Source organism: Rhinatrema bivittatum, chromosome 1, assembly GCF_901001135.1.
Source record: "Rhinatrema bivittatum chromosome 1, aRhiBiv1.1, whole genome shotgun sequence".
Taxonomy (NCBI): domain Eukaryota; kingdom Metazoa; phylum Chordata; class Amphibia; order Gymnophiona; family Rhinatrematidae; genus Rhinatrema; species Rhinatrema bivittatum.
The window spans coordinates 330,040,252-330,066,540 of NC_042615.1; the positions used below are offsets into that span (position 1 = coordinate 330,040,252).

General features: G+C 43.7%; 1 protein-coding gene across 1 annotated transcript in view; it reads left to right on the plus strand.

Annotated features, from left to right (window-relative positions):
- Window positions 1-20,534, plus strand: part of LOC115095657 (chymotrypsin-like elastase family member 2A) — a 108,517-nt gene extending 87,983 nt beyond the window's left edge. The window contains exons 10-11 of the mRNA XM_029609673.1: window positions 3,230-3,416; window positions 19,467-20,534. Coding sequence (XP_029465533.1) covers window positions 3,230-3,416; window positions 19,467-19,579 — 300 coding nt within the window. The 3' untranslated portion in view covers window positions 19,580-20,534. The remainder of the gene's footprint in view (window positions 1-3,229; window positions 3,417-19,466) is intronic.
- Window positions 20,535-26,289: the final 5,755 nt, after the last annotated feature.

A 26,289-nucleotide genomic window follows, 5' to 3' on the forward strand; every position in this document is an offset into this window, starting at 1 on the left:
TCAAACCTTCTGGAGACTTAACACGTCCTTGCTGCAGAAGGCCAGCTTTGTGCAAAGTCTAACCACAGGTTTAAAAGAATATTACCAGCACAACCGCCAACCAGAGACCACAGTCAGCTGCTTATGGGAGTGTTCTAAAGCTGTGGTACGTGGGCTCTGTGTAGCGCGTGCAGCGGCTCTAAAAAGGGAAAGGGAGATGGAGAGGCATACCTTATTACTCAGCATAGATAAGTTAGCAAAACATTTCCTATCTCAATCTGATCAGGTTTATAGACAACTCTCTGAGGCTCGCTTGAAGCTTAAAGTATTGGATGATGCCCAATTGGCTTACAATCTAGAGAGATCTAAACAAAAATACTATGAGGGCACTAACAAAGCGGGCAAGTTATTGGCAAAGCAGTTGAAGGAACAAACCGTTCAGAGTATAATTTCCAAAATCAAGGATTCCAAAGATAAGATTACAATGGACCCTAAAGAAATTAGGAAATGTTTCTCAGATTTTTATGCCAACCTGTATAAAACTGATGCCCAAATTGAAGATCAAGATATTATTGATTATTTACATATGGTGGAAATCCCTCAGTTATCGGCACTACAGCAAAAGGCTCTGGACGAACCTATATCAAAGGAGGAGGTGTCTTTAGTGATACAATCCTTAAAAAATAACAAGTCCCCAGGTTTGGATGGGCTGGCGGGCGAATATTATAAGAAACTTTCTGATAGAGTAGTCCCCCTATTGACAGAATTTTTCAATGCTATAAGAGAGGGAGAACAGTTGGTAGCGCAGTCCAATACAGCAGGCATCACAATCTTACCAAAACCAGGTAGAGATCCACCCTCTTATCTAATCTTCTCTTTAACTCATCTTTCAGTGCTATAAATTGTATTTCTGTGTTTGTGATTTGTCTAAAACTAGATTGATATGGAATTAAAATATTATTTTTCACAAAATCTTTGTTGCACCAATACAGCCCACTCAATCACCTTCCCAAGTTATAAAATGTTAGACAATGGTCTATAACTGGCCAAAATTTTCATATAAAATGTCTCCCTTTTTTAAAGGCAGACAAACTACTGCTAGCTTGAGACAAGCCAACAAACTCCTTCTGTCAAGGAGGTCTTAAGTATTTTTTTAAAGGACCTAAAATATCTCTTTAATCTCTTTCAACAATCTAAAATGGCATGGGTCAAATACAGAATTTGTAGATTTCACTTCTCCCCACACTTTCTCTATATCATCTTGATTTAATAACATAAAAGACTACAAAGATACAGTCTTTTCAGATTCATAAGCATCATTTACTGTCTACATGTTGCCAGGGGGTATTAACTTCACTCCTAATAGAGATTTTCTGAATAAAAGCAAACTTAACATAATCTAAATCTCTGGCTAATTCCACTAAAGAGCAGGCAGAAGCTGTGGGAACATTAATCAACTGAAATAATCGCTGAATGATTAGAGGATCCCAAAAGTGAATACACCAAGTTTTCTTTTAGCCGTCATGATGGCCAATTTATATGTCTTAAAGTGCTCTTGACATAATATTTTAACATCCTCCTTTTGGCTTTTCTGCCACTGTCTCTTCAATTTTACTTGTCCCAAACATCCAGTTCTCACAATGGGCATCTGCTGGAGTGCTTTATATTTGTGCTTATCATCATTTCAGGTCAGAGTGTTACGGCCGGCGGCCGCAGCAGTCCCCAACCGGGGCTGTCTGCTCACCTGTGGCATCGGGGCACTACAGGGGCTCCTGCAGGAGCGGACAGCCTCCCGCAGCGCTCCCCTCATGGCTGTTGCCGCTGCTGAGGCCTGGACACATGGCCTCTTTCGGTCGGGCTGACTACTCCCCCTCCAGAATTGCTAAGAGCCGCACGCGCGGCTGAAGAGGAAATTTAAAGGACTCCTCCCTCGAGTTCCTGTATTTAAGGCAAGGTCTGCTCCCCTTGCCTTGGTATTGAGGCTTCTGGTTATCTGGATCCTGAGTCCGTGCTTTTGGTTCCGCTCCTGGTTTGGTTCCTGTTCTTCGTCCTGCTCCTTCTCTCCTCCTTTGTTGGACTGATTCTTGGCACCTGATTTTGGACCGGCTCCCGTTCTTCCCTTGGCTCGACCCTGGACCAGCTTCTGATTCTTCTCCTGACCTGCTCCTGGACTGGCTTTGGATCACTCTCCTGTTTTGCTCCTGGACTGGCTTCGGATCACTCTCCTGACTTGTTCCTGGACCGGCTCTCGACCCCTCTCCTGGATTCGACCATTGGACCGGCCCCTGACCATACTTCAGCTTCAACTCCGGGACTGTCTACGACCTGCTGGAGGTGCCAGCCATCTGGATTCCACGACCTGCAGGAGGCGCCTGCATCCAGACCTATCTTCAGTCTTCAGTGAGTCTCCTAAGTCCCACCGGCCTGGGTCCCTACAGGCTCCTCCTGGGGGGACCACGAGCTTCCAGGGTGAAGTCTTCGTTCAGCTGCTGATCCATCAGGCCTTGCCCTCTGACGGTAGGAACCTAAGAGGTTTGATTCTCTCTTTGGTAGCTCTACTCTACCTCGGAACAAGGGTCCACCTTCAGATTCATAACACAGAGCAAGTTTCCAAATATTCATGTATCTTGTATAGATTTTTGGTACACCGTTTCATGGCAAATTAATAATGAAATGTACAGACAAAACATTTAGGGACCTATTAATTAAGCGGCCATAATGAATTAACAGACATTGATCTCCAAATCCAGAATTTTTATGTTTATGGGAACTACTGAAGATGAAGGTGCAAGCTAATGTAATTCTATAACGTTGCTAGTTTATATCTATCTCTTTACATGAGCTAATGCAGTGAACAAAAGGAAAATAGACATTCAAACTGTGAGCACCTCACATCCCAGCTCATAATTTCAGATAAAAAAAAAATCAAAATCAAGTCAAAATGAGTCTTGTTTGTTTTTTTTTTTTTTTATTTAAAATATTATAACTTTAACATAAACTCTGGGCCTAATTGAAAAGGGAATTTTCCTATTTTCTGTCTAAGGAAAACATTTTTACCTTCTTCCTTCCCTGAATGGGTAGAAATGGAAATTTAATTTAAACTGATGCTTCTAAGGGGTTGATGACATTTGTATATATATATATATATAGACCTATAATCCACTGCCTAATGTTTCTTTGATGTGCTTTTAAATTCCCTTACAACATTTTTCTTCTGTCTTTTCTCTCTCCATCCCTTCCATGTTCCCAGGGAGATTCTGGAGGTCCCTTCGTCTGCCCATCCACAGCTGATAAGACCATTTGGGAAGTTCATGGGATCACCAGCTTTGGAATATTTGGCTGCATCGTGAACAAGAAGCCCAGTGTCTTCACTCGATCTTCAGCATATATTCCATGGATAGAACAGGTTATCAAGAAGGACATCCACAATCTACACAGTAAGCGCCCTCTCTCCAAAGAGACATGGACTGTGTCTTTTCCAAAAACAGGATTTCTGACTTCCTAAGGCATTTATATATTTATTTATTTTTTAGAATGCATTAACCTCAATTTGCATTATAGATCATATAACCAAGTTAAAAAATCTATATACCTCGAAGGGGTTAATGTTACTTTAACTATCCATCTTTCCATATCTCTACTGAGTTATATTAGCTGGTAACTATATAAAGCTTCTTATTCTGATACTGATTTCTTCATTCATCCTGAAAGTAATTTACTGTGTATCATACCGTACACATTAAACCATGTGATCACAGACATTCCTCAATTTTCTGGATTCAGTACTTTGATCAGAAAGTGCATGTAGATCGGGGATAGTTCTCAGCAGCTTACAAATGCTACTGAAGTATTCATAAGAACAGAAGACTTGCCATACTGAGTCAGACCCAAGATCCATCAAGCCTTATATTCTGTTTCCAACATCAGCCAATCTGGATCACAAGTTCCTGGCAGGATCCCAAGGGGTAGATAGATTCCAAGCTACTCATCCGAAGACTAAGCAGTGGATTTCTGCAACTACACCTTAATAATGGTTTATGGACTTTTTCTCCAGGAACTTGTCCATGGTATGGCCACCGGCCACAGCGGTCCACGACCGGTGCCGGCCACTTACCAGTGCGGACGGGCCATCCCTGGGGTGCTGGCAGTGGCGGGCAGCCATCCCCGAAGTTCTCCTCGTGGCCGCTCCAGCCGCCGCTGAGCATGGCCGCATCTCTGGCCTGCCTTCCTCCCTGTTGCTGGCTCCTCCCCCACCGGGCCTTCCTAGAGCCACTTGCGCGGCTGCTCTCCTGCATTTAAAAGGACCGCGACAGGAAATTGTCACAGCCCCTCCCTGGGACTCCTCCTGGCTTTTTTCCATTTAAGGCAAGGTCTGAACCTCTGCCGCAACAATAAGTTACCCCCATGCACTCTTTTCTTCATTTCCCTTCTCTAGTTTTAGGGATCCACAGTGTTTATCCCATGCCCCAATGAATTCTTTCACTGTTTTCGTCTTCACCACCTCCTCCAGAAGGGCATTCCAGGCATCCACCACCCTCTTCATGAAGAAATATTTCCTGACATTAGTTCTGAGTCATCCTCCCTGAAGTTTCATTTTGTGACCCCTAGTTCTACTGATTTTTTTCCAATCAAAAAGGTTTGATAATTGTACATTATTAAAACCTTTCAGATATCTGAAGGTCTGCATCATATCTCCCCTGCATCTCCTCTCTTCCAGGGTATACATATTCAGATCCTTCAACCTCTCCTCATAGGTCTTTTGTTACAGACCCCACACGCACGTTATAGCCAGGGCTGGCCATATCCCAATCATGAGATTCAGTGAACCATGTCTCCATAACTGCAACAATGTCCAAGTCCGCCTCCACCATTAGGGCCTGCAGGTCTGGGATTTTTTTTACCCAGACTATGAGCATTTGTAGTTATAGCTTTCCAGCTGCTCTTCCTAGTCAATTTTTCCACATTTTTTAACTCATTGATTTTGTTATTTTCTCTTCCTTCTTCCTGTTTTGCTTGGGGGTGACATGCCAAGTTCCCTGGCCACTTCCTGCCACTCCCTTTCCTTAGCTTAAACGCCTGATAATATATGACCTGAATTTTTCACTTAGCATCCTCTTTCCATTGACAAACATAGCCTATCATTACCCTATAATTTTTTATTGCTCTATATACGGCTCAAGTCTCCAATGTATTCAAATTCACATTCTTACACCAGGCTTTGAAGTTATTTATATGGCCACGGAGCCTTACTCAGGGGGTCATGTATCAAAGTGCTATATGGTGTTTTTGTATGCAAAAAAATGGTGGCCCAAGTGGGGGGGAAGAGAGAGAGAGAGACTAGCCATAATGCCCTCACGCTAGATAGGTATTTATTAGGGATGTGAATCGTTTTAGGATGATTAAAATTATCGTCCGATAATTTTAATATCGTCTTAAACCGTTATGGAACACAATACAATAGAGATTCTAACGATTTATCGTTATAAATCGTTAGAATCGTGAGCCAGCACACTAAAACCCCCTAAAACCCACCCCCGACCCTTTAAATTAAATCCCCCACCCTCCCGAACCCCCCCCAAATGACTTAAATAACCTGCGGGTCCAGCGGCGGTCCGGAACGGCAGCGGTCCGGAACGGGCTCCTGCTCCTCAATCTTGTTGTCTTCAGCCGGCGCCATTTTCCAAAATGGCGCCGAAAAATGGCGGCGGCCATAGACGAACACGATTGGACGGCAGGAGGTCCTTCCGGACCCCCGCTGGACTTTTGGCAAGTCTCGTGGGGGTCAGGAGGCCCCCCACAAGCTGGCCAAAAGTTCCTGGAGGTCCAGCGGGGGTCAGGGAGCGATTTCCCGCCGCGAATCGTTTTCGTACGGAAAATGGCGCTGGCAGGAGATCGACTGCAGGAGGTCGTTCAGCGAGGGTTCCGGCGCCTCGCTGAACAACCTCCTGCAGTCGATCTCCTGCCGGCGACATTTTCCATACGGAAAATGGCGCCGGCCATACGCGTATGGCCGGCGCCATTTTCCGTACGAAAACGATTCGCAGCGGGAAATCGCTCCCTGACCCCCGCTGGACCTCCAGGAACTTTTGGCCAGCTTGTGGGGGGCCTCCTGACCCCCACGAGACTTGCCAAAAGTCCAGCGGGGGTCCGGAAGGACCTCCTGCCGTCCAATCGTGTTCGTCTATGGCCGCCGCCATTTTTCGGCGCCATTTTGGAAAATGGCGCCGGCTGAAGACAACAAGATTCAGGAGCAGGAGCCCGTTCCAGACCGCCGCTGGACCCGCAGGTTATTTAAGTCATTTGGGGGGGGTTCGGGAGGGTGGGGGATTTAATTTAAAGGGTCGGGGGTGGGTTTTAGGGGGTTTTAATGTGCCGGTTTTGCGATTTTTCGATTTTTCGATTTTTCACGATTTTTCACGATATTTTACCCCCCCAAACGGCAACAATACGATTCCCTCCCCCTCCCAGCCGAAATCGATCGTTAAGACGATCGAGGACACGATTCACATCCCTAGTATTTATATCTCTATGGGAGGCCCACCTTGTAACTCGAGGTGAGGTTTAGGTATTAGTGTAGGGGTTAGGGGCCACTTTGACAAAGTGAGATGTACGAACAGAACAGTGGTCTCTTGTGAAGATTTGATGACCTTCGGAGACCACTGTTCTGTTGTACGTCTCACTTTGTCAAAGTGGCCCCTAACCCCTACACTAATACCTAAACCTCACCTCGAGTGACTAGGTGGGCCTCCCATAGAGATATAAATACCAATCTAGTGTGAAAACATTATGGCTAGACATTTTCTCTCTCTCTCCCTTCCCCCCCTACTAAACATGGTCCCCCCAGTGGTTGTATGTAGGAAAAATATCAATTCTGGCACTTATCACAAAGTGCAAAAAAGTTATAGCAATTTGCGCTAAGATAGCACTTCACATAGGTATTAGCACAAATTGCGATAAACTGCCTATTACCATAAAACACACCCCTTTTCCTATCGCATGCGATATTTAATGCATTTGATAAATCCAGGCCTCAGTTTGTAAAAGGCAAGGTTTCTGATTTCACACAAAAATGCAACAAAATATTATAGTACTGTGTGAAGAAATACTGTGTTATTTCTAGTCTTTTCACTTGATCTGGAAATCAGTTTCAATTATATCCAGTGGCCAGCATTGGACAAGACCATATACGCTGCCAGGGTTTGATTCCTTAATTAGGGCCTCTGCTCCCCAGGTTAACTGGGGCTGGGGATGCTGCAGAGGCAACATTCACAGTCCCTGGGGGTATGGAAACAGCACACAATGGCAATACCTAGTGGCTGGATTTAGGGCCCATAAGAGCAAGTTTCTGGAAGAAGCCCTGTCTGCAGTGACTGGACTAAAGTAAATTGAAAGGCATGCATCTCCTAATTGATGCACATGCCGGGCTTTTAAAATTTACCTTTAAGGGTTTTCACAATAGGGGAATATTTAGATATAAAAACCAGCAAGAGTTGTCCTGCATAATAGTATGTCTATTATCTAGGTGTATCTTTTTAGCCTATTAAAGTCTCTTTTCAAAACCTTAAATTATAGTCCACAGATATTATTTTAAATGGAACATGGCATTCATGACTGTCTCTTAACCATTTGTGGCTAAATGATGCTAAGTTTAACAATAATTATTGAAAGTGGATTGATCAAAAAATATAATATGATGCTTAGGTTTCTTGCTGGGAAAAGTCTTTTTTTGGTATTCCCCAACTACCACTCTAGTATTTGATGTCCTTTTTATTACATTGTTACTTTTATCATTTTACAAATTATTCAGTTTGTATTTATGATTTGTCTATGCTGTTACTTATTAGAGATGTGCTTCGTGTTTAGGTATCGGGTCTGGCTTCGGTCGACCGATTCGTTTAAAAATTTAGTTTTTCGCGTGTGTTTTGGTTTTTTTATACGAACGGAGTTAGTGCGCACTAACGGGGTTAGTGCGCTCACTGTTACCGTTAGTGCGCACTACCTAAAGTTAGTGCGCACAGCCAAAAATTGCAACTTTTAAGTAAAACGTATCAATTTTTAAGGAGTCCGTTAGCTAAATGTACGGTTCCCAGCTCCCACTGGTTCGCACCACCTGGAAAACAGGCAATGGGAATGTAGAACCAGTATTTTAAATCATCCGTAGTTAGTGCGCACTAACGGGGTTAGTGCGCTCACTGTTACCGTTAGTGCGCACTACCTAAAGTTAGTGCGCACAGCCAAAAATTGCAACTTTTAAGTAAAACGTATCAATTTTTAAGGAGTCCGTTAGCTAAATGTACGGTTCCCAGCTCCCACTGGTTCGCACCACCTGGAAAACAGGCAATGGGAATGTAGAACCAGTATTTTAAATCATCCGTAGTTAGTGCGCACTAACGGGGTTAGTGCGCTCACTGTTACCGTTAGTGCGCACTACCTAAAGTTAGTGCGCACAGCCAAAAATTGCAACTTTTAAGTAAAACGTATCAATTTTTAAGGAGTCTGTTAGCTAAATGTACGGTTCCCAGCTCCCACTGGTTCGCACCACCTGGAAAACAGGCAATGGGAATGTAGAACCAGTATTTTAAATCATCCGTAGGTAGTGCGCACTATCGCTGGCTAGTGCGCACTATCGCGGATTAGTGCGCACTACCTTGAGCATGCTCTGTGAGGTCCCCGGAGGCCATTTTGCTTAAAATACACGCACTAATAATTATTTTCTTACTACGTGCAGTCTCTGAGACAGAGCAGTGAGCTGAGCAGCACGCGCAGTGAGCTGACTCTGAGCACTGTGAGCAGCAGTACATACTACAGACACCAGTAATATAATAATCATCAATTCAACAGACGTTGATTCATTCTTCCCACATTATCATCAACTCTACCACTGTAAGTGTATAATATAATAAATATATAAGATTTTGTTTTAGTTTTTATACAACAGTATTACTTTACTAGTAGTTACTTAGTTGGTTAAGAAATAGTTAATGCACTTTTTTTCGGTGAAGTAGCATAAAATAATATAAAAATAATATTAAATGAAGTTACTTACATTAGGGGAAATTAAAAGTTTAACACACAAAAGTACTTCATTTAATTTTATGCTAATTTAGTGAAAAAAAAAGTTTAACAGAAATTGTCAGTGTCAGACAGCTCCCTCTCTGCATGAGAGGCTGGCTGGCTTCACAGACAGGGGGGGGGGAGCTCAGCTGCCTGACCCTCACTCCTCCCCTCCCCCCATGTCCATGCCACTGAACTGAATAGTGTACTGTCACTGTGAGGGTGAGGGCTGAGACAGCTCCCTCCCTCCCTGTCTCAGCCCTCACCCTCACAGTGACAGTACACTATTCAGTTCAGTGGCAGGGACATGGGGGGAGGGGATGAGTGAGGGTCAGGCAGCTGAGCTCCCCCCCCCCCCTGTCTGTGAAGCCAGCAAGCCTCTCACTACGTAATGCAGGCAGGGAGGGAGCTGTCTCAGCCCTCACTGTGAGGGTGAGGGCTGAGACAGCTCCCTCCCTGCCTGCATTACGTAGGGGGGGGGGGAGCTCAGCTGCTGCCTGACCCTCACTCCTCCCCTCCCCCCATGTCCCTGCCACTGAACTGAATAGTGTACTGTCACTGTGAGGGTGAGGGCTGAGACAGCTCCCTCCCTCCCTGTCTCAGCCCTCACCCTCACAGTGACAGTACACTATTCAGTTCAGTGGCAGGGACATGGGGGGAGGGGAGGAGTGAGGGTCAGGCAGCTGAGCTCCCCCCCCCCCCTGTCTGTGAAGCCAGCAAGCCTCTCACTACGTAATGCAGGCAGGGAGGGAGCTGTCTCAGCCCTCACTGTGAGGGTGAGGGCTGAGACAGCTCCCTCCCTGCCTGCATTACGTAGGGGGGGGGGGAGCTCAGCTGCTGCCTGACCCTCACTCCTCCCCTCCCCCCATGTCCCTGCCACTGAACTGAATAGTGTACTGTCACTGTGAGGGTGAGGGCTGAGACAGCTCCCTCCCTGCCTGCATTAGGTAGGGGGGGGGGGAGCTCAGCTGCTGCCTGACCCTCACTCCTCCCCTCCCCCCATGTCCCTGCCACTGAACTGAATAGTGTACTGTCACTGTGAGGGTGAGGGCTGAGACAGGGAGGGAGGGAGCTGTCTCAGCTCTCACCCTCACAGTGACAGTACACTATTCAGTTCAGTGGCAGGGACATGGGGGGAGGGGAGGAGTGAGGGTCAGGCAGCTGAGCTCCCCCCCCCCCCCCTGTCTGTGAAGCCAGCAAGCCTCTCACTACGTAATGCAGGCAGGGAGGGAGCTGTCTCAGCCCTCACTGTGAGGGTGAGGGCTGAGACAGCTCCCTCCCTGCCTGCATTACGTAGGGGGGGGGGGGAGCTCAGCTGCTGCCTGACCCTCACTCCTCCCCTCCCCCCATGTCCCTGCCACTTAACTGAATAGTGTACTGTCACTGTGAGGGTGAGGGCTGAGACAGCTCCCTCCCTGCCTGCATTACGTAGGGGGGGGGGGAGCTCAGCTGCTGCCTGACCCTCACTCCTCCCCCCCCCCCATGTCCCTGCCACTGAACTGAATAGTGTACTGTCACTGTGAGGGTGAGGGCTGAGACAGGGAGGGAGGGAGCTGTCTCAGCTCTCACCCTCACAGTGACAGTACACTATTCAGTTCAGTGGCAGGGACATGGGGGGGGGGGAGGAGTGAGGGTCAGGCAGCTGAGCCCCCCCCCCCCCCCTGTCTGTGAAGCCAGCAAGCCTCTCACTACGTAATGCAGGCAGGGAGGGAGCTGTCTCAGCCCTCACTGTGAGGGTGAGGGCTGAGACAGCTCCCTCCCTGCCTGCATTACGTAGGGGGGGGGGGAGCTCAGCTGCTGCCTGACCCTCACTCCTCCCCTCCCCCCATGTCCCTGCCACTGAACTGAATAGTGTACTGTCACTGTGAGGGTGAGGGCTGAGACAGGGAGGGAGGGAGCTGTCTCAGCCCTCACCCTCACAGTGACAGTACACTATTCAGTTCAGTGGCAGGGACATGGGGGGAGGGGAGGAGTGAGGGTCAGGCAGCTGAGCTCCCCCCCCCCCTACGTAATGCAGGCAGGGAGGGAGCTGTCTCAGCCCTCACCCTCACAGTGAGGGCTGAGACAGCTCCCTCCCTGCCTGCATTACGTAGTGAGAGGCTTGCTGGCTTCACAGACAGGGGGGGGGGGGAGCTCAGCTGCCTGACCCTCACTCCTCCCCTCCCCCCATGTCCCTGCCACTGAACTGAATAGTGTACTGTCACTGTGAGGGTGAGGGCTGAGGGCTGGCTTCACAGACAGGGGGGAGCTGCCTAGCCCCTCCCTGCATTAGTGTGTGAGCTTCTGAACAAACAGCTGTCCTATAGCACATACTTTTTTTCATCTTCTTTTTTATTTTCTCATGGTAGGATGGAACGTGAAAGGGAGTCAGATGACAGGGGGAGGGAGTCTGACTCCTCCCCACCGTCCTCCTCCAAGGTGGCAGCAAGGTCCAGGAAGCCCCGCTTTACCCAGGCCGACGTGGACCTCCTGGCCCGGCTGATGCTCCTGGATGAGGGGAACCTTTACACCCCCCCAGGCAGCAGGCCTAACCTGCAAAGGGAGACTGCTGCCTGGGCCTCTCTCCAGGAGGAGTTTTGCCGGCGGGCCTCCTACCCTCGTGAGGTGGAAGACCTGAAAAAGAAAGGTGAAAATAATAATGTTGATCATAATATTCAATTATAAATTATGTATATTATTTTGTCATTGAAAATTAAATAGAGTATGATAGTAATACTAGCTACAGTAGCTACTAGTAGCATACATTGAGTTATATAATTATAATGTAATAATTAACTACTATAAGTAATAAAAGTTATAATGTTAAGTAAATATATTTTAAAAAAACAGAAATACTAGTAGCTAGCTACTAGTGTACCACCCTTACCCTATACTATACTAGTATTAATACTTAATAACTAGACTACACAGGAAATAAAATTATCTGTGGTATATTATTGATATTTATATATTAATCGTTTTGAAATGGTGGTATTTGGGATTTTTTTGAAAGCCACATTGAAATATAAATAAAATAGTATTTATGTATAACTAACTTTTGTATGTTGCATAAAAAATAATCTAGTAGGTCAAGGCAAAACATGGGCATGTTGTAAAAATTAATCAATGTTATTCTTTTTCCTGTATATCCCTCTAATTTTCAGGTCGCCATCTGCGATTGCACGAGGGTAGGTGGCTCGAGGAGGTCCGCCGAACCGTGGCCCGTTCCGTGCCTGGTAAGTTGTTTTCAGAATACTACACAAGAACAACACACATTACACAAGTATTCAATTAATTGTAATGGAATTTGTGTTTAAAAATGTTTCTTTACTATAACAGTGAATGAATCATTGTGTCTGATCTCATTCTTGTTTTTAAAATTCTAACTGTTCTCTGAATTTTGATTTGTCTTGTACAGAACCACACCCAGGCAGGGACGAGGCGGGGCTTCCTGGGCCTAGTGGGAGGCAGAGCTGTCACCAGAGGAGGACGGAGGCAGCAACCAGTAGTGGTCTAGGTAGGAAATAATATATCTCTTGGCACGGCCAGTAAAGTAGTATATATTATCTGAGGCTGAAAAACAAAATCTTTTTTTTTTATATCAATCAGTTTTAGTGGCTGGGGATTGGGAATGGGGGGAAGTGTGTATTTATTTATTTGTATATATTAAATGACACTGAGTGGCTATGATAGTAAACTAAAGAATTGAAGGTGAAAAAAAAGAAGAGGTTTGTAGTGTATCTCCTACCATCATATTCTGTGTAACCTGAGATTGACTATTATTTCTCCTTCCAATCCTTCAAATTATGTATTCTCTCTAATCTATGTTGATAGATTTGATATCCCTCCACTCTCCCCCTCACTCCTTCTCCCCTGCAATGGACTCCTCATTTTTCTATAATCCTCAAGGTCAATAAACTAAATAAGGGGTAGATTATTTTATAAACTTGCTCGCACGCATCCAGTATTTGCTTTTTTATTTGTCATATCTGACTATGTGTAATGTATGTATAATGTATAGTTCTGTGTCTCATGTTGAATTATTATTTTTTTTTAATTTCTTTACAGGCCAAGATAAAGCTGCCACCAGCCAGCGGCCCACCACTTCCACCAGCACCACCACCAGCGCCAGCGCCAGTGCCAGCACCAGCACCAGCACTGCCGTACTTCCTCCAGGATCTCCTCCAACCTGTAAGTGCTGTTGTGCACAATATTCAAAGTTGGAGGAGATCCTGCAGGAAGTACGGCAGTTCAAGGCGAAATATGATGCCGACTTCATGATGTTGCAGCAGAGGGTCGGAGAGGTGCAGGCCAGTGTCAGCAATGTGGAGAGGAGGTTGTTAGCCCTGGAGGAGGCCCCTCAGGAGCAGAGGGAAATGGCTTCTCCTCCTCATGAGATGCCTCATGAGGAGGAGGTGCCAGTTCCCTCTGCTTCAGAGCAGGTTTCTCCAGTGGCGGCACCCTCCTCTCCACATGAGCCTGACCCTGCTGCAACATCATGAAGTCAAGGCATCATATTTCGCCTTGACCTGGGCTGCTGGGCTGGTTTTTTTTTATTTTAATTTATTTTTTTTGACAAAAATGTTTGTCTATTGTAATTTGTTAATGTCTTCTAATAGTTAAATATTTGTAAAAAAAAATAAATGTTTTAACATTGTGCAAAATGTTTGTTTGTTCTTTTTTATATATTATTTTATTAGTCATTTAACTAATAATAATTATTCATAAATAATATAGTATGGTACTACTAAATTACAAAGAGCAGACATGTACGGATGTATGTCTATTATAATCCAACATATTTCATTGTTTTAGTAGTAACTAAGTTAGTCATACACTTCCATACAACATTCAGTCTGGCTGAATTAGCACAAGTTGTATACTTGTGAGCAGTAGCGCCAACGTCAAGGCTTCAACCGTGGCTACTGACCATTCACACATCTTTCAACCTGGCCAATACAATATTGTGCACTGTGTGCAGTGTGTGCAGCACTCAAGCTACTGCAATGACTCACACGTCAATGCCAAAAATTGCTCCAGGACCAAGACAGCCATTTGAAGCAAAAACTTTAATGCTTGTGATACTAAAGTAGGAGTAAGGACTAGGAGAAAGCAGACTCATGAACAAAAAATCCTTCAGAAATGTACAACTTCTGGGTGCTCAGTTTTCTCTTTTTATTACACTCAAGGGTGTTTGTATATATTTGGTTAATCAATATATTGTTACAGTAGTGGATATAACAGTAACAGTTTATATCCAACTAGTAGCTAGTAGTAGTAGCTACTAGTTGGATATAAACTGGATATCCAAGTAGTAGCTAGTAGTAGTAGCTAGCTAGTAGCTAGCTACTACTAGTACAACCACTAGCTACTTTGTTAGAGTATCAACCTCTCTGTGCACTGTAAGTGCAATTTTATATTGTATTGGCCTGAAATTCTTTCATACTTCATTCACACAATCATGCTGTCGGAGATGGACGCTGAGGCAGAAGAACCCAGCGAGGACTTGCCTGCCTCAGAGGTGGACACTGGGGGAAAGGAGCCTGGGAGTGAGAAGCCTGTGTTGGAGACGCAGCAGGACAGAGTGTTCATGTCTTGTGACTCCCAGACTGGCTTCTCCTGTGGGCCACAAGAGGCAGCAGCGGCAGTGTTGTGGCCGCTGCTGCCTCTTGTGGCCGGGCACCCCAGCAAGCGATGCGGGGAGCACAGCTGCATAGAGCCAAGCCTCTCTTCCACCCCTTGACCTTGGATCTCGGCCCTCGACAAGAGGCTCACTCCTCCCAGTCACAGGGAAAGTTCGGATACCCAAGCTGTGGAAAGTTCGTTTTGATAAAAACCAATTGCTCGACTAAGTCTGGAGACAAACGTGCACGGTGTGGACTCACTATGTTCCCTGTCATTGAAAATACTCTTTCACTTTGCACACTTGTTGGCGGGCAGGAAAGAAAGTGCTGTGCTAGTATTGCAAGATCAGGCCACATTGAAGCTTTCTGTGCCCAATATCTCAAGGGATCTGAGTCCATGCTCTGAATTGGCTCAGACAGAAAACTCTTAACATGCAGTTCTGAAACATTCTCCTGCAGGTAGGACTCAGTAGTAGTAACTCTTCTGCCAACAGCTGATGCGATTGCTTGTGACATGGCAGGCAGTTCATTAAATGTGGAATGACTCATATTTTGATGTGTTATGGAAGGGGTAGGGGAGCAGCTGATCATACTAGTACTTGAGCAGGATGGAGTTGGAGACTGAGAGGATAATACTAATTCTTTTTCATCGTTACCAGTGGAACAGACCCTGTTAGACATTATGTTTTCAACCATTGTAATCAACTTTTTTTTCCAATGTGTAAGAGCATTGTTCTTGAGAGCAATACTGCCTTTCACACGTGGGTCACACATCGTGGCTAACATATAGCAATCCCTTTGCATGAGAGGTTTCAATCTTTTTTCAACTTGCTCTTTTAAGCATTTAACAAGCATTAACACTTCCTTAGAGAAATCTGGATGATGCAGAAATTCCTGTAATACCTCCTCCAGATAGTTTATTACAGGGATGACACCACCCAAAGTGGCATTAGCTGAACTCAATGCATCAGTATATACTTTGAAAGGCTTGAGGACATGCACCATGTGTGCAATGTTTGTCCAGTCCTGACATCCAAGAGGATTTTCCAATCCAATTTCAGTTGCCATTGCCAAATCATGAAGAGGTGTCTGCTGTTCAGACAACCTCTCCAACATAAGATAGGTGGAATTCCATCTGGTAGGCACATCCTGAAGAAGGTTGTGCAAAGGTGCGCCAACTGCTATTTGCCTCTTTCTGAGTTGCTTCCCACTTTTTACACTACGATTGAAATGCCCAGCTATTTTGCGACACTTTTCAATCAACCGCTTCAGGAGTTGACTACTACAACTAGTAGTAGTACCACCTTCCTTGCCACTAAGCCCCAAAGCATCCCTCACTATCAGATGCAGGGTATGTGCAAAGCATCGGATGCCACTGAATCTGCCATCAGCCAGAGCCTTAATAATATTGGAACCATTGTCAGTAATGAAAAATCCATTTAAGCATTCCATATCACTGCTTCTAAGGAGCCCATTCCATTTTTCCATCATCCCCTGAATTGCGTGTAAGATATTTTCTGAAGTATGTCTCTTGTCTAGCACTTGAGCATGCAGTAAAGCCCAATGGTATCCTGGTGAAACCTTTTTGGAGCTGCTGCCACTGCCACTGCCAATGCTGCTAGTGCTTACAGGTATTAATGCCTCATCCAGCTGCCACCAATGTGCTGTTAGAGACAAATATGCATGCATTGCATTCATACTAGTCCAAACATCAGTGGTGAGATGGATGCTCCTCCCCTTTGCCCTTGCCATCATAATCTGCATTTCAGCACGACATTTTCTGTATAGGGAAGGAAGCACCTGACGGCTAAATGTACTTCTTGAAGGAAGTTTGTAGTAAGGGGCGAAATAATGGAGCATCCGCTTAAATCCCTCATTTTCTACAATCTGCAGTGGCTGATCATCCAAAGCAATCATTAGAGCAATATGTCGTGTACCCACTTTAGACATTGCCTGCTTCCTGCTCTGTGACATTGCAGAAGAACACCACCCCATCTGCTCCATGGTAGCTTGCCGCTGCTGCTGGGGATGAGGAAGAGGAGACTGCTGCTTCTGCAGATGCACACAATCTGTATCTTCTTTAGTACTACTACTTTCCTTCTGTGGCTGCTTCCCTGTTGCTTTACTTGAAGCCTGGGCAAGCACGGTGGGACCAGCTTCTTCTGCAAGCAACAGTGCTCTATGTTCTCTTTCAAGGTGATATTTCATGTTGCTGTTAGTAAGATGTCCAATAATTCTTCCACGGCTCACCATCTTTTTACAATGGATACATTGTCCAAATCTCTGGTCAGCCACAACATGATAATGATTCCAAATCTTTGATGTCCTTGTACTGTTCCTTACTCTAGGCTGGATACTTGTCATTTTCATACTAGTAGTAGAAATAGTAGTAGTAGTAGTAGTAGTCACACGTGGATGTTCAAATGGTGTAGGGGACAGGGTACCAGCAATACTGCTGGCACTGGCAGTAGTTGTTTGTTTTGCAATCTGACTAACATTGTCATTGCTTCTGTTCTCCTCCTCCTCCTCCTTCTCCTCTGAATGTTTACTAGCCAAAAACTCCTGATCATCATCCTCCTCCTCCTCCTCCTCCTCCTCAATATCTGATTCTTCATCATCATCAAATATTTTCTGTATCACCATTCTTTCATCTAATCTTTTCACCTTTCCCTCAAATTTTGCTCGTTCCTTCCCTTGCAACAAGTTTCCTTGCACTTCTACATCCTCTTTCTTCTCAAAAAATCGCAGTTTTTTCCTAGGGACTGGCAGACAGCTCTTTCCAGTAGCACTATCACTAGCAACACGTTTTTTTCCAGAGGGTACTGGTAGGGGCATTATGATCCTGTGGTCAAAGAAATATATAATAAATATAGTACATTAAACAAGTTAATAAATTAGTTTGGTATTCATATTTAAAACTTTATTGAGCTAATAGCATTAGCTAGCTAGCTAGCTATTGCTTGCTAAGGCTACCCCCAGACCACAGGACAAAGAAGGATATAGTGATTATTTTTTATTAGTCAGTGAGTGACACTGACAATTGATAATTTGATATAGTATACTTACTAATATATTATATTGCAATTTATACCATGCATTGGCCAGAGCATCAAACTGCAGCAGACTGAGACTGAAACTAGGCTGCAATACTTCAGTTCACTCATTACATTAGCCTCCTGGCAGGACTGGCTAGGCTTTTCTGTTAATACTACATGCAAGCCAAGCATTGAGGTTAGAGAAGTCCTATTCTTATTTTTTCATATCCTTTTCAGGCCTATTCTGTTCTTTGGACTAAAATAACTTCTCCCTCCCACTTCAAGTCTTACCCACAAATCTCACACACAGGAGCAGAAGCCTTAAGCCAAGCACAAGAAACATAATATAGGATATTGGACAGACTATTGGCCAATTATAGGTTTAGTAGTAGAATTGATTTGATAGTAGTGACTCACTGGCTTTAATAGCTAGCCATAGCCAGTGACACTAGGCTAATAGCCAAGCTAGCTATTAGCCTAGTGTCACTGGCTATGGCTAGCTAGCTATAAACACTATTAGTGATAAATCTAGTAGATTACACATACATCTATATAATATTGATAAATATAATATTATATAATTTTATATATTTATAAATCTATTAAAACTCTACTGCTACAATGTTCAGAAAGCAGTCAAAGCACCTACCTTGTCCTTTATAAGCAAGCACTGCTGCTGGACTGGAGTGCTGGTGCCTGCCTATGCCTAGGCTAGGAATGCTGCGAACGAAGAGCTCACTCAAGAAACAGAAAAAAAGAGTAGAGCTCAGCTCAGCTCACTGGTTGTGGCTATTGGCTATTTTGGCTAGTGGTACTTGGCTGCTAGCAGTAGCTATATGCTACTGTGGCTAGTGGCAATGGCTACTGGCTGGCTGGCTGGCTGGCTAGTATCATAGGCTGATACTAGTATCAGCTAGCAGCTAAGCCAGCTAGCAGCTACCCCTTATTAATAACAATAAAGGCTGTATAATATTAGCTATCAATCAACAGCTGCAGCTAGCTATAATGACTGATTGACTGATGTTTTCTCCTCAAACCCACAAAACAAAAGCAACACATAAGCAGAGCACCCCTTATTATATAGCTATTATAGCTACCTATTGACTAAAAGTAGGAGGGAAAATAAACCTATTAATTTAAGTGGCCAATTCAAAAATGATGCAAATGAATATTATGCATAATATATCAAACAAATTCTAGTCACATGATTGATGACCTAATCACAATATCCACAGACACACTACTACAGTAGGATTAGAACTTCAAGCTAATAGCTCTATCCCCCATTCCCATTCCCCATCCCCCATATAAAACAATCTGTAAAAAACAGCACCTTGGCTGTTGGTAACCTTGGTAATGAATAAAAAACAAGAAGACACCCAATAGGAATACATATTCAACCTTCAATTTAAAAAAAAGTGTCAATTTAGTATCAATTTACGTTAGTGCGCACTAACATATATCACCGCGCACTGCCATGTACCGAGTGCGCACTAATAATCCGTTAGTGCGCAGTATGGTGAGGCGCCATGTACTGCGCACTACGTCCAGCGACTGCGCGCTAACGGATAGTCCATGCGCACTAACATCCGTTAGTGCGCAGTAATAAAAAAACCGACTTTAACCCGAAAATTCGTGGAATTTTGATTCTTTTTCCCAACTTCCCCAACAATGACGATTTAGACAATGTCGTTGGCATTGACTAAATCGTGAAAAACGATTGCACATCTCTATTACTTATAGCAGGTGCAACTCGTTTAGTTGAAATAATTTATTTTGAATATTTCTATTTTAGATGGAGCGAACAAAACTACCCCCAAGAACTGTGGTCAGATTGTTCTTAATTTTGTGTACTTTCTTTGCATGCCTGTTCACTTGTGGACATACATCCTCTTTAGATGGGGGTGACAGCTTCTGGAGATTAACTCTATATGATCCCAGGACTGGGTTCATAAATCTAACTAACCTTGGCAATTAGTGTTTTACGATTGATTTGATATATCCAGATTAATGCTTTTTTCACGTAATCCACATCCTTTTGTGGCAGGAACTATTATTCTCCTTTCAAATCTTTTCCAGGGGTGAGCAAACTAGGGGGGGGGAGGGGTATACTCGCTGCCCAATCCAGGGAAAAAATGGCTACATTGTCAAGTGTCAGTGCCAGAAGGGCACTGCAAGCTGAAGAGGAAGTTTGCTGCCAGAACTCAGTGACATCATTGTAAGCGTACCACGGCTTCGCCATGTGTGTCATTCGGTGGGCTGGGGAGAGCAGCTGCCTCCGCTGTAGCGGGTCCTGGTGGGAAGAACTGGACACGGGAAGAGCCACTGTGGCATTCGACAACCCAGGAAGAGCTACCATCCTCAGTCCAGGAGGAGTTGCTGCTGCCGCAGGGTCCCCACCCAGGGAGAGAGATATTATTTTCCCACCTGGGGGAAAATAAGTGGTGAGGTAGGGGAATAGAATGGGCAAAGAGATCAGAGAGAATGAGGTGGTGGATGCAATAGTGAGAGGAGGTGGGGAAGGGAAAATAAAGCCAAAAACAGTAAAAATGTAAATAATTCAAAACGTGAGAAAGTGAAAAACACAAGCAAACTAAAGGGGTCATTTTCTATCCCTATCGCACGCGAAAAGTCCCTTTTCGCGTGCGATAGCTAGATAGGGGCGGAGTCGGGACTGGAAGAGGAGGAGTCGGGTTGGCGTCGGGGCGGACGCCGCAGAAACTTCGCAGGCGGCGATAAGATAAGACCTGTTATCGCTGCCAGTAGCGCGCCCAGTAGCAGCACCTTTCACGGTGGCGCTATTGGGTGCGAAAGCCGGCAGCGATGACACCGCGGTGGTGCGATCACTGCCCGCTTTCACAGACCTGCCCCCCGCTTCGCCCCCCCCCCATTACCGTGCGATAAAACTTTGCAAAGATAGAAAATCCAGGCCTAAGAAAAGTATAAAACAGGAAAAATAAGTGAAAACAGGAAAAATGGGGGAAGAAAAGCTGGGCAGAGTAAGATGGAGTTTTTCTCGGCTCCTACAAGGTTTTGGCTGGCAGCTAAATTATTTGAAACCTTTTTCAGCCCTTAGCATTCTGGTGCATAGCCTGTGTTTTCAGTGTGGTGCATCCCACTCTGGGTCTGTCTGGGGGTGAAGTGTGTCTCCGTGTTTGTCTGGTGTGCTGAGGTCTGCATGTCTGGTCTGTCTGTCTGTCTGTCTGTCTGTCTGGGTGTGGTGTGTCTATAGCTCTCTCTGTGTTCAGCTGAGGTGTGTCTGTCTTCTCTCTGGGTACAGTGTGTTTGTCTTTCTCTGTTTAGGTGTTGGGTCTTTATCTCTCTCCGAGTGGGTATGGGGTAATTGTGTTTGTCACTCTGTGTCTGTTTCTCTGTTGGTCTGGGTGTGGGGTGTCTGTGTTTGTCTGGGTATGAGGTATCTTTTTCTCATTCTGCCCATATGTGTGTATGTGTGAGTTTACTCGTTTCAGCAACTTGAAGAGAAAAAGACATAGGGGCTTTGAGCCGCTGGCTGGCAGTGTAGCTGTCTGGTGGATACTCTTCATATATAAAGTATATATGTATATGTATACATTTATTTATATATATATATATATATATATAAAGTATATATATATATATGAATGTATAAATATATCTATAGATATATAAATGTATAAAGTGTGAAGTAACCCATCTTTGGGGAGAGGCAAACCATTGAATGAATGGAAGAAGGGCCATTTCTCAAAATGTTTGCTCATCCCTGATCTATCCAACAATGAATTAAGAAATAAATCCCAAATTAAACTCAGCTGCTCCTTAAAGTATGATCAGAAAAAAAAATGATGTTGTTTTAGCGATAACCGTGCTAGAATGCAGAAATTAAGCTAATTGCCTGTTGGCCTTAGTTCCAACAAGCTAGACTAATCAGGTAGCTATAACTTTTACATTTTTCACATTTATTTTTAGTATGGCTGAAAATTTACAGTCTATACGAGTGAAAAAAAAGCGCATGATGCTAGATGAGAAAAAATGCAAGCAATATCTGTGAAAAAGGAACAAAGCAAGAACTATGACAGCACAGCCTTGCAAAGAAACCATATATCAGAGCCTGAAAGATTTTATTGATAATGTGCTAACTGATTTCCATATTATGCATTTTTATTTATTACTGTTATGAGTTCTTTTATCCAGTTTCAATATCATTTACTAGAATAGCAAAGCAAAGGCCTGATTTACTAAGGCTTTTTTCTCATTCAGTGTCTATGAGGGAATAAAAAAGCTTAGTAAATCAGACCCCAAGAGCTTGATTTTCAAAAGCCAGTCAGTGGCTGATTCTAGGTGTCTTAAGCAGGCCCCTATATTCAGCCTTAAAATTGAACTGAATATAGGTTTCTAAATGGACTTTAAGGTCTTGAAACTGAGTTTCCTAAACTTAAGCCACCTAATGCTAAAAATCAACGCTAGGCAGCCAAGAGGGACTAGTGGGCCTGCCAGCCTCTACAATACTCAGTCTCACCAGTCCAAAAAGAAAAAAATGGAGGCTCCAATGTGCCCCTCCAATCAGGGCCGGCCCTTGGGTACAGCGAGCTGGGTAGTTACCATAAGGCTCTGATCCCCCCACTCTCCATCCCATTAGCCTGCCTGTCTTCCCTGCAAAGAAAACTAAGCTAGGACACCATCTTACCGTCTTCCCAACTTTAGCATTTATCGCTGCTGTCAGAGCAACGATAAATGCTAAGCCATGAGGACTGTACGTCTATTGTCCGCCCAGCTTAGATTTTTTTTTTTTACGGGCAGACAGGCAGGCTAACGGGGCTGAGAGAAGTGCACGCGGAGCCTCCAGTTTTTGGTATTTGTTTGGACCAGTGAGAGGGGAGATTGGAGGGGCTGGAGGCCTTGCCAGTTTGTTTTCACTATGGCCAGCAGGAGCAGGAATCAGTGAGAGCTGATGGCGCCCCCCCCCCCCCCCGATTAAATTTTGCATCTGGCTAGTGGGAGGGGGACTTGGCAGCCAGATCTAGGTCTGCTCTGGCCTGCCCCTTTTTTTAAGGCCACCTAAATTTAGGTGCTCAAAGCCTGCAAATTTTTAAATGTAAAAATCTAGGCTTTTTGAACATCTTGCCTGTAAACTTTCTTGCATCTGTTTTACACAATTTATTTTGAAAAAATGTTGTTAAGGTTGTGGGTGGAATTAAAGTATCATTGCTTCTCATCACATACTCAAAGAAAATCCATCATCAGTGGTTGGTGTAAAGTCAGGAAAGCATTTGCTTTTATGTAAAGAATGTCCTGATTTCAATAGGGCCATATTTTATATTTTCCAGAACTTTTGTGGTTATCAGTGAATAGGTATTATTTAACCTTTATCATCACTATTATGCTAATGTGTGAAATGTTTGATCTGTATAACATTAAAAGAATAATTACTAGACTGTGGTAAAATCCACTGTTATTCCGTGTTATTAATGCATGTTAACTGGCTAATGTTAACATAGCTTTCATTAATCTCAGTGGAGCTTATTTATTAATAACTTGCATTAACGCTCTTTGGTAAACAGGCCTCTTATGGGGTCATTTATCAACTCGTGTTAAGGCATTTTTGCCTTAACACTCTCACTATAACCTATGTAGGTATATCATTTCCCATCAATTCTTAACATTATTTATTACAATTAAGCCTCTATTTAAAAAAATCCCTCATATAATTCCAGGGTATATATCTTTTGTCCTATATTTCTTTTTAAAAAATTCCATCATTTCTGTAAATGTCATAGCAAGACTGTTTCAGATCGGAAATCTAAAGCCATGGAGCATTACTATATCATTACCTATAATTCTGATTTGTTTTACCATTTTTTCTGGAATTTCCCCACTGCCGATTTCAAGTATCATTATTGTGCCAATGACATACGGAGGTAAAGAGATCAACAGAGGGCAAATCATCTATGACTACGGCTTTCAGATGGTAAAGCTTTGTCAGATATAGAACACTTTCAGTATCATTCATGCTCTTGGCAGATCTGAGTGTCACAATAATACTTGCCCCACATGATGGGGTGAACTTTCATTATTGAGGATGATAAATGAGGTGCCCTGATGCAGGACAAAAAATATGCCTAGTAGGTCTCCAAAAGAAATAAGAAATAAAAGTCCACAAAATCCTGAAAAATTATAAGGTTAACATATTATAACTGGTATTAACAGGGACCAGAGGAGCCAACATAGAACCAAACTGAATGCTGCAGGCCAAATTTTCAGGAAAATCTAAACACTGTCTGGCTCTGAACCATCCCTGGTTACATGGACACTCTTACAAAAGTCCCTTAGCCTCTGATAATTTAGCTTCAGATTGTATGTTCTTGAAGGTACCATTTTATGTAATACTCTCATTTATTTAGGCCTGGATTTATCTAAATATTGCATGCAATAGGGGCTTGTCTTACGGTAATAGGCAGTTTATCACAATTTGTGCTGAGAGAGAGAAAGACACTGAGACTAGCCGTAATGCCCACATCCTAGGTAGGTATTTATATCTCTATGGGAGGCCCACCTAGTAACTCTAGGTGAGGTTTAGGTATTAGTGTAGGGGTTAGGGGTTAGGGGCCACTTTGACATTCAAAGTGAGACGTATGAACAGAACAGTGCTCTTTTGTGAAGATTTGATGACCTTCGGAGTGAGGAAACTCACCCAAAGATGAGATTTGTGCAATGTTCTCTCAACCTAGCTTGATGGACTCTCTACCTGGGTAACATTCAAGCTAGGTTGAGAGAACATTGCACAAATCTCATCTTTGGGTGAGTTTCCTCATTCCAAAGATCATCAAATCTTCACAAGAGAGCACTGTTCTATTCGTACATCTCACTTTGAATGTCAAAGTGGCCCCTAACCCCTATACTAATACCTAATCCTCACCTCGAGTTACTATGCGGGCCTCCCATAGAGATATAAATACCTACCTAGGATGAGGGTATAGCTTGTCAGCTTGTCTGTCTGTCTGTCTGTCCCTCCCTCCCTCCCTTCCAGTGGCCCTAATAGCTACTAAACATTTCTCAATGAAAATGATCCCACATAACCTCCCAAAACAATTCGAAGTTGCACTCTTCGACTCACCAAATCTACAAATCTGCCTTGTCTATTGCCCACCCAAGCTTCTCGAAAGTAACATCTCTCCTCTGCTCGAGTTCCTTATTACCTACATTAATTTGAAAAAACCTACAATCATTCTTGGTGACTTCAACCTTCATATAGATGTCATCCCAAGATCTCTAAATTGCCAAACACTCATAGACATGCTTTCAAGCTTAAACTGCTTCCTTCAAGTAAATGACCCCACTCACAAAGCAGGTCATACTTTAGACCTAATCTTCACTAATAACTACTTCTCCAATACCACAATTATCCATAGCCCAGTTCCATGGTCTGACCACCATCTTCTACTATGCAAGACTCAAATAAATTTCAACAATCCAACCTACACTAAGGATACACAAAATTTCTTCAAATATCGACCACCATTTCAATCTGATCTTCTCCTACAAGAACTGGGTCACCAGCTTTCTAATCTCGACCTTTCTAACATAAATAACGCTATCCAATCCTGGTTTCATATTACTGAAGAAACTGCTAACAACATTAACCCAGAGAAAATCAAACGTCTAAGGAACAAAAAAGAACACCAAAACCCCTGGTATAACACCACTCTTAAAAATATGAAAATGGCTCTCAGGAAAATCGAAAAAGAGTGGCAAAAAAACAAACAGCCATCATTACAGCAGAAATACCGCACTCATCTAGCTGCCTACAAAAAAACCATCCAGAACACAAAACGTGATTACTACAGTAAAAAAATAAATAACGCTACCAACAAAGCTAAATCACTGTTCAACATAGTCAACAATCTCATCGTCGAAAACAACAATCCCACTACCACTGAAACAATAAATTTGAGCCAAGACTTAGCCATCTTCTTTAAGAACAAAATTTCAAAAATCACGGATGCCTTCAACTCCCCATCAATCATAGAAAAGCAACCTTTATCAAACATAAGTCCCTGGCGTGAATTCAATCCTATCTCCAACTTGGAAACAGAGAAAATGTTGAAAAAAATAAACCCTGCACGTCATGACATGGACACCATCCCAACCCAAGCTTTAAAGGAAATCGCTCATCCCTTAGCCCCAACAATAGCAGCAATTATCAACAAATCGCTTACTGAGGGCGAGCTTCCTACCAAATTAAAAATCGCTACAATCACTCCACTACTGAAGAAAAAAAACCTCAACCCAAAAGATTTAAACAACTACCGCCCAATATCAAACCTTCCCCTTTTTGCTAAATTGACAGAAAAGGCGGTTCTGAAACAACTAAACGAACACCTTGACGACCACAAAATTCTATTTCCCACACAACACGGTTTTAGAAAAAACCTCAGCACAGAAACCCTACTACTCAATCTCTCTGACACCTTATTAAGAGGCTTTGATAACAAACTAGATCACCTTCTGATCCTCCTCGATTTGTCAGCAGCCTTTGACACTGTGGACCACAAAAGGCTTATTTTTAGCCTGGAATCCATCGGGCTCACTGGAAAAACCCTCAACTGGTTTTCCTCCTTCCTTAATAACAGATTTTTCAA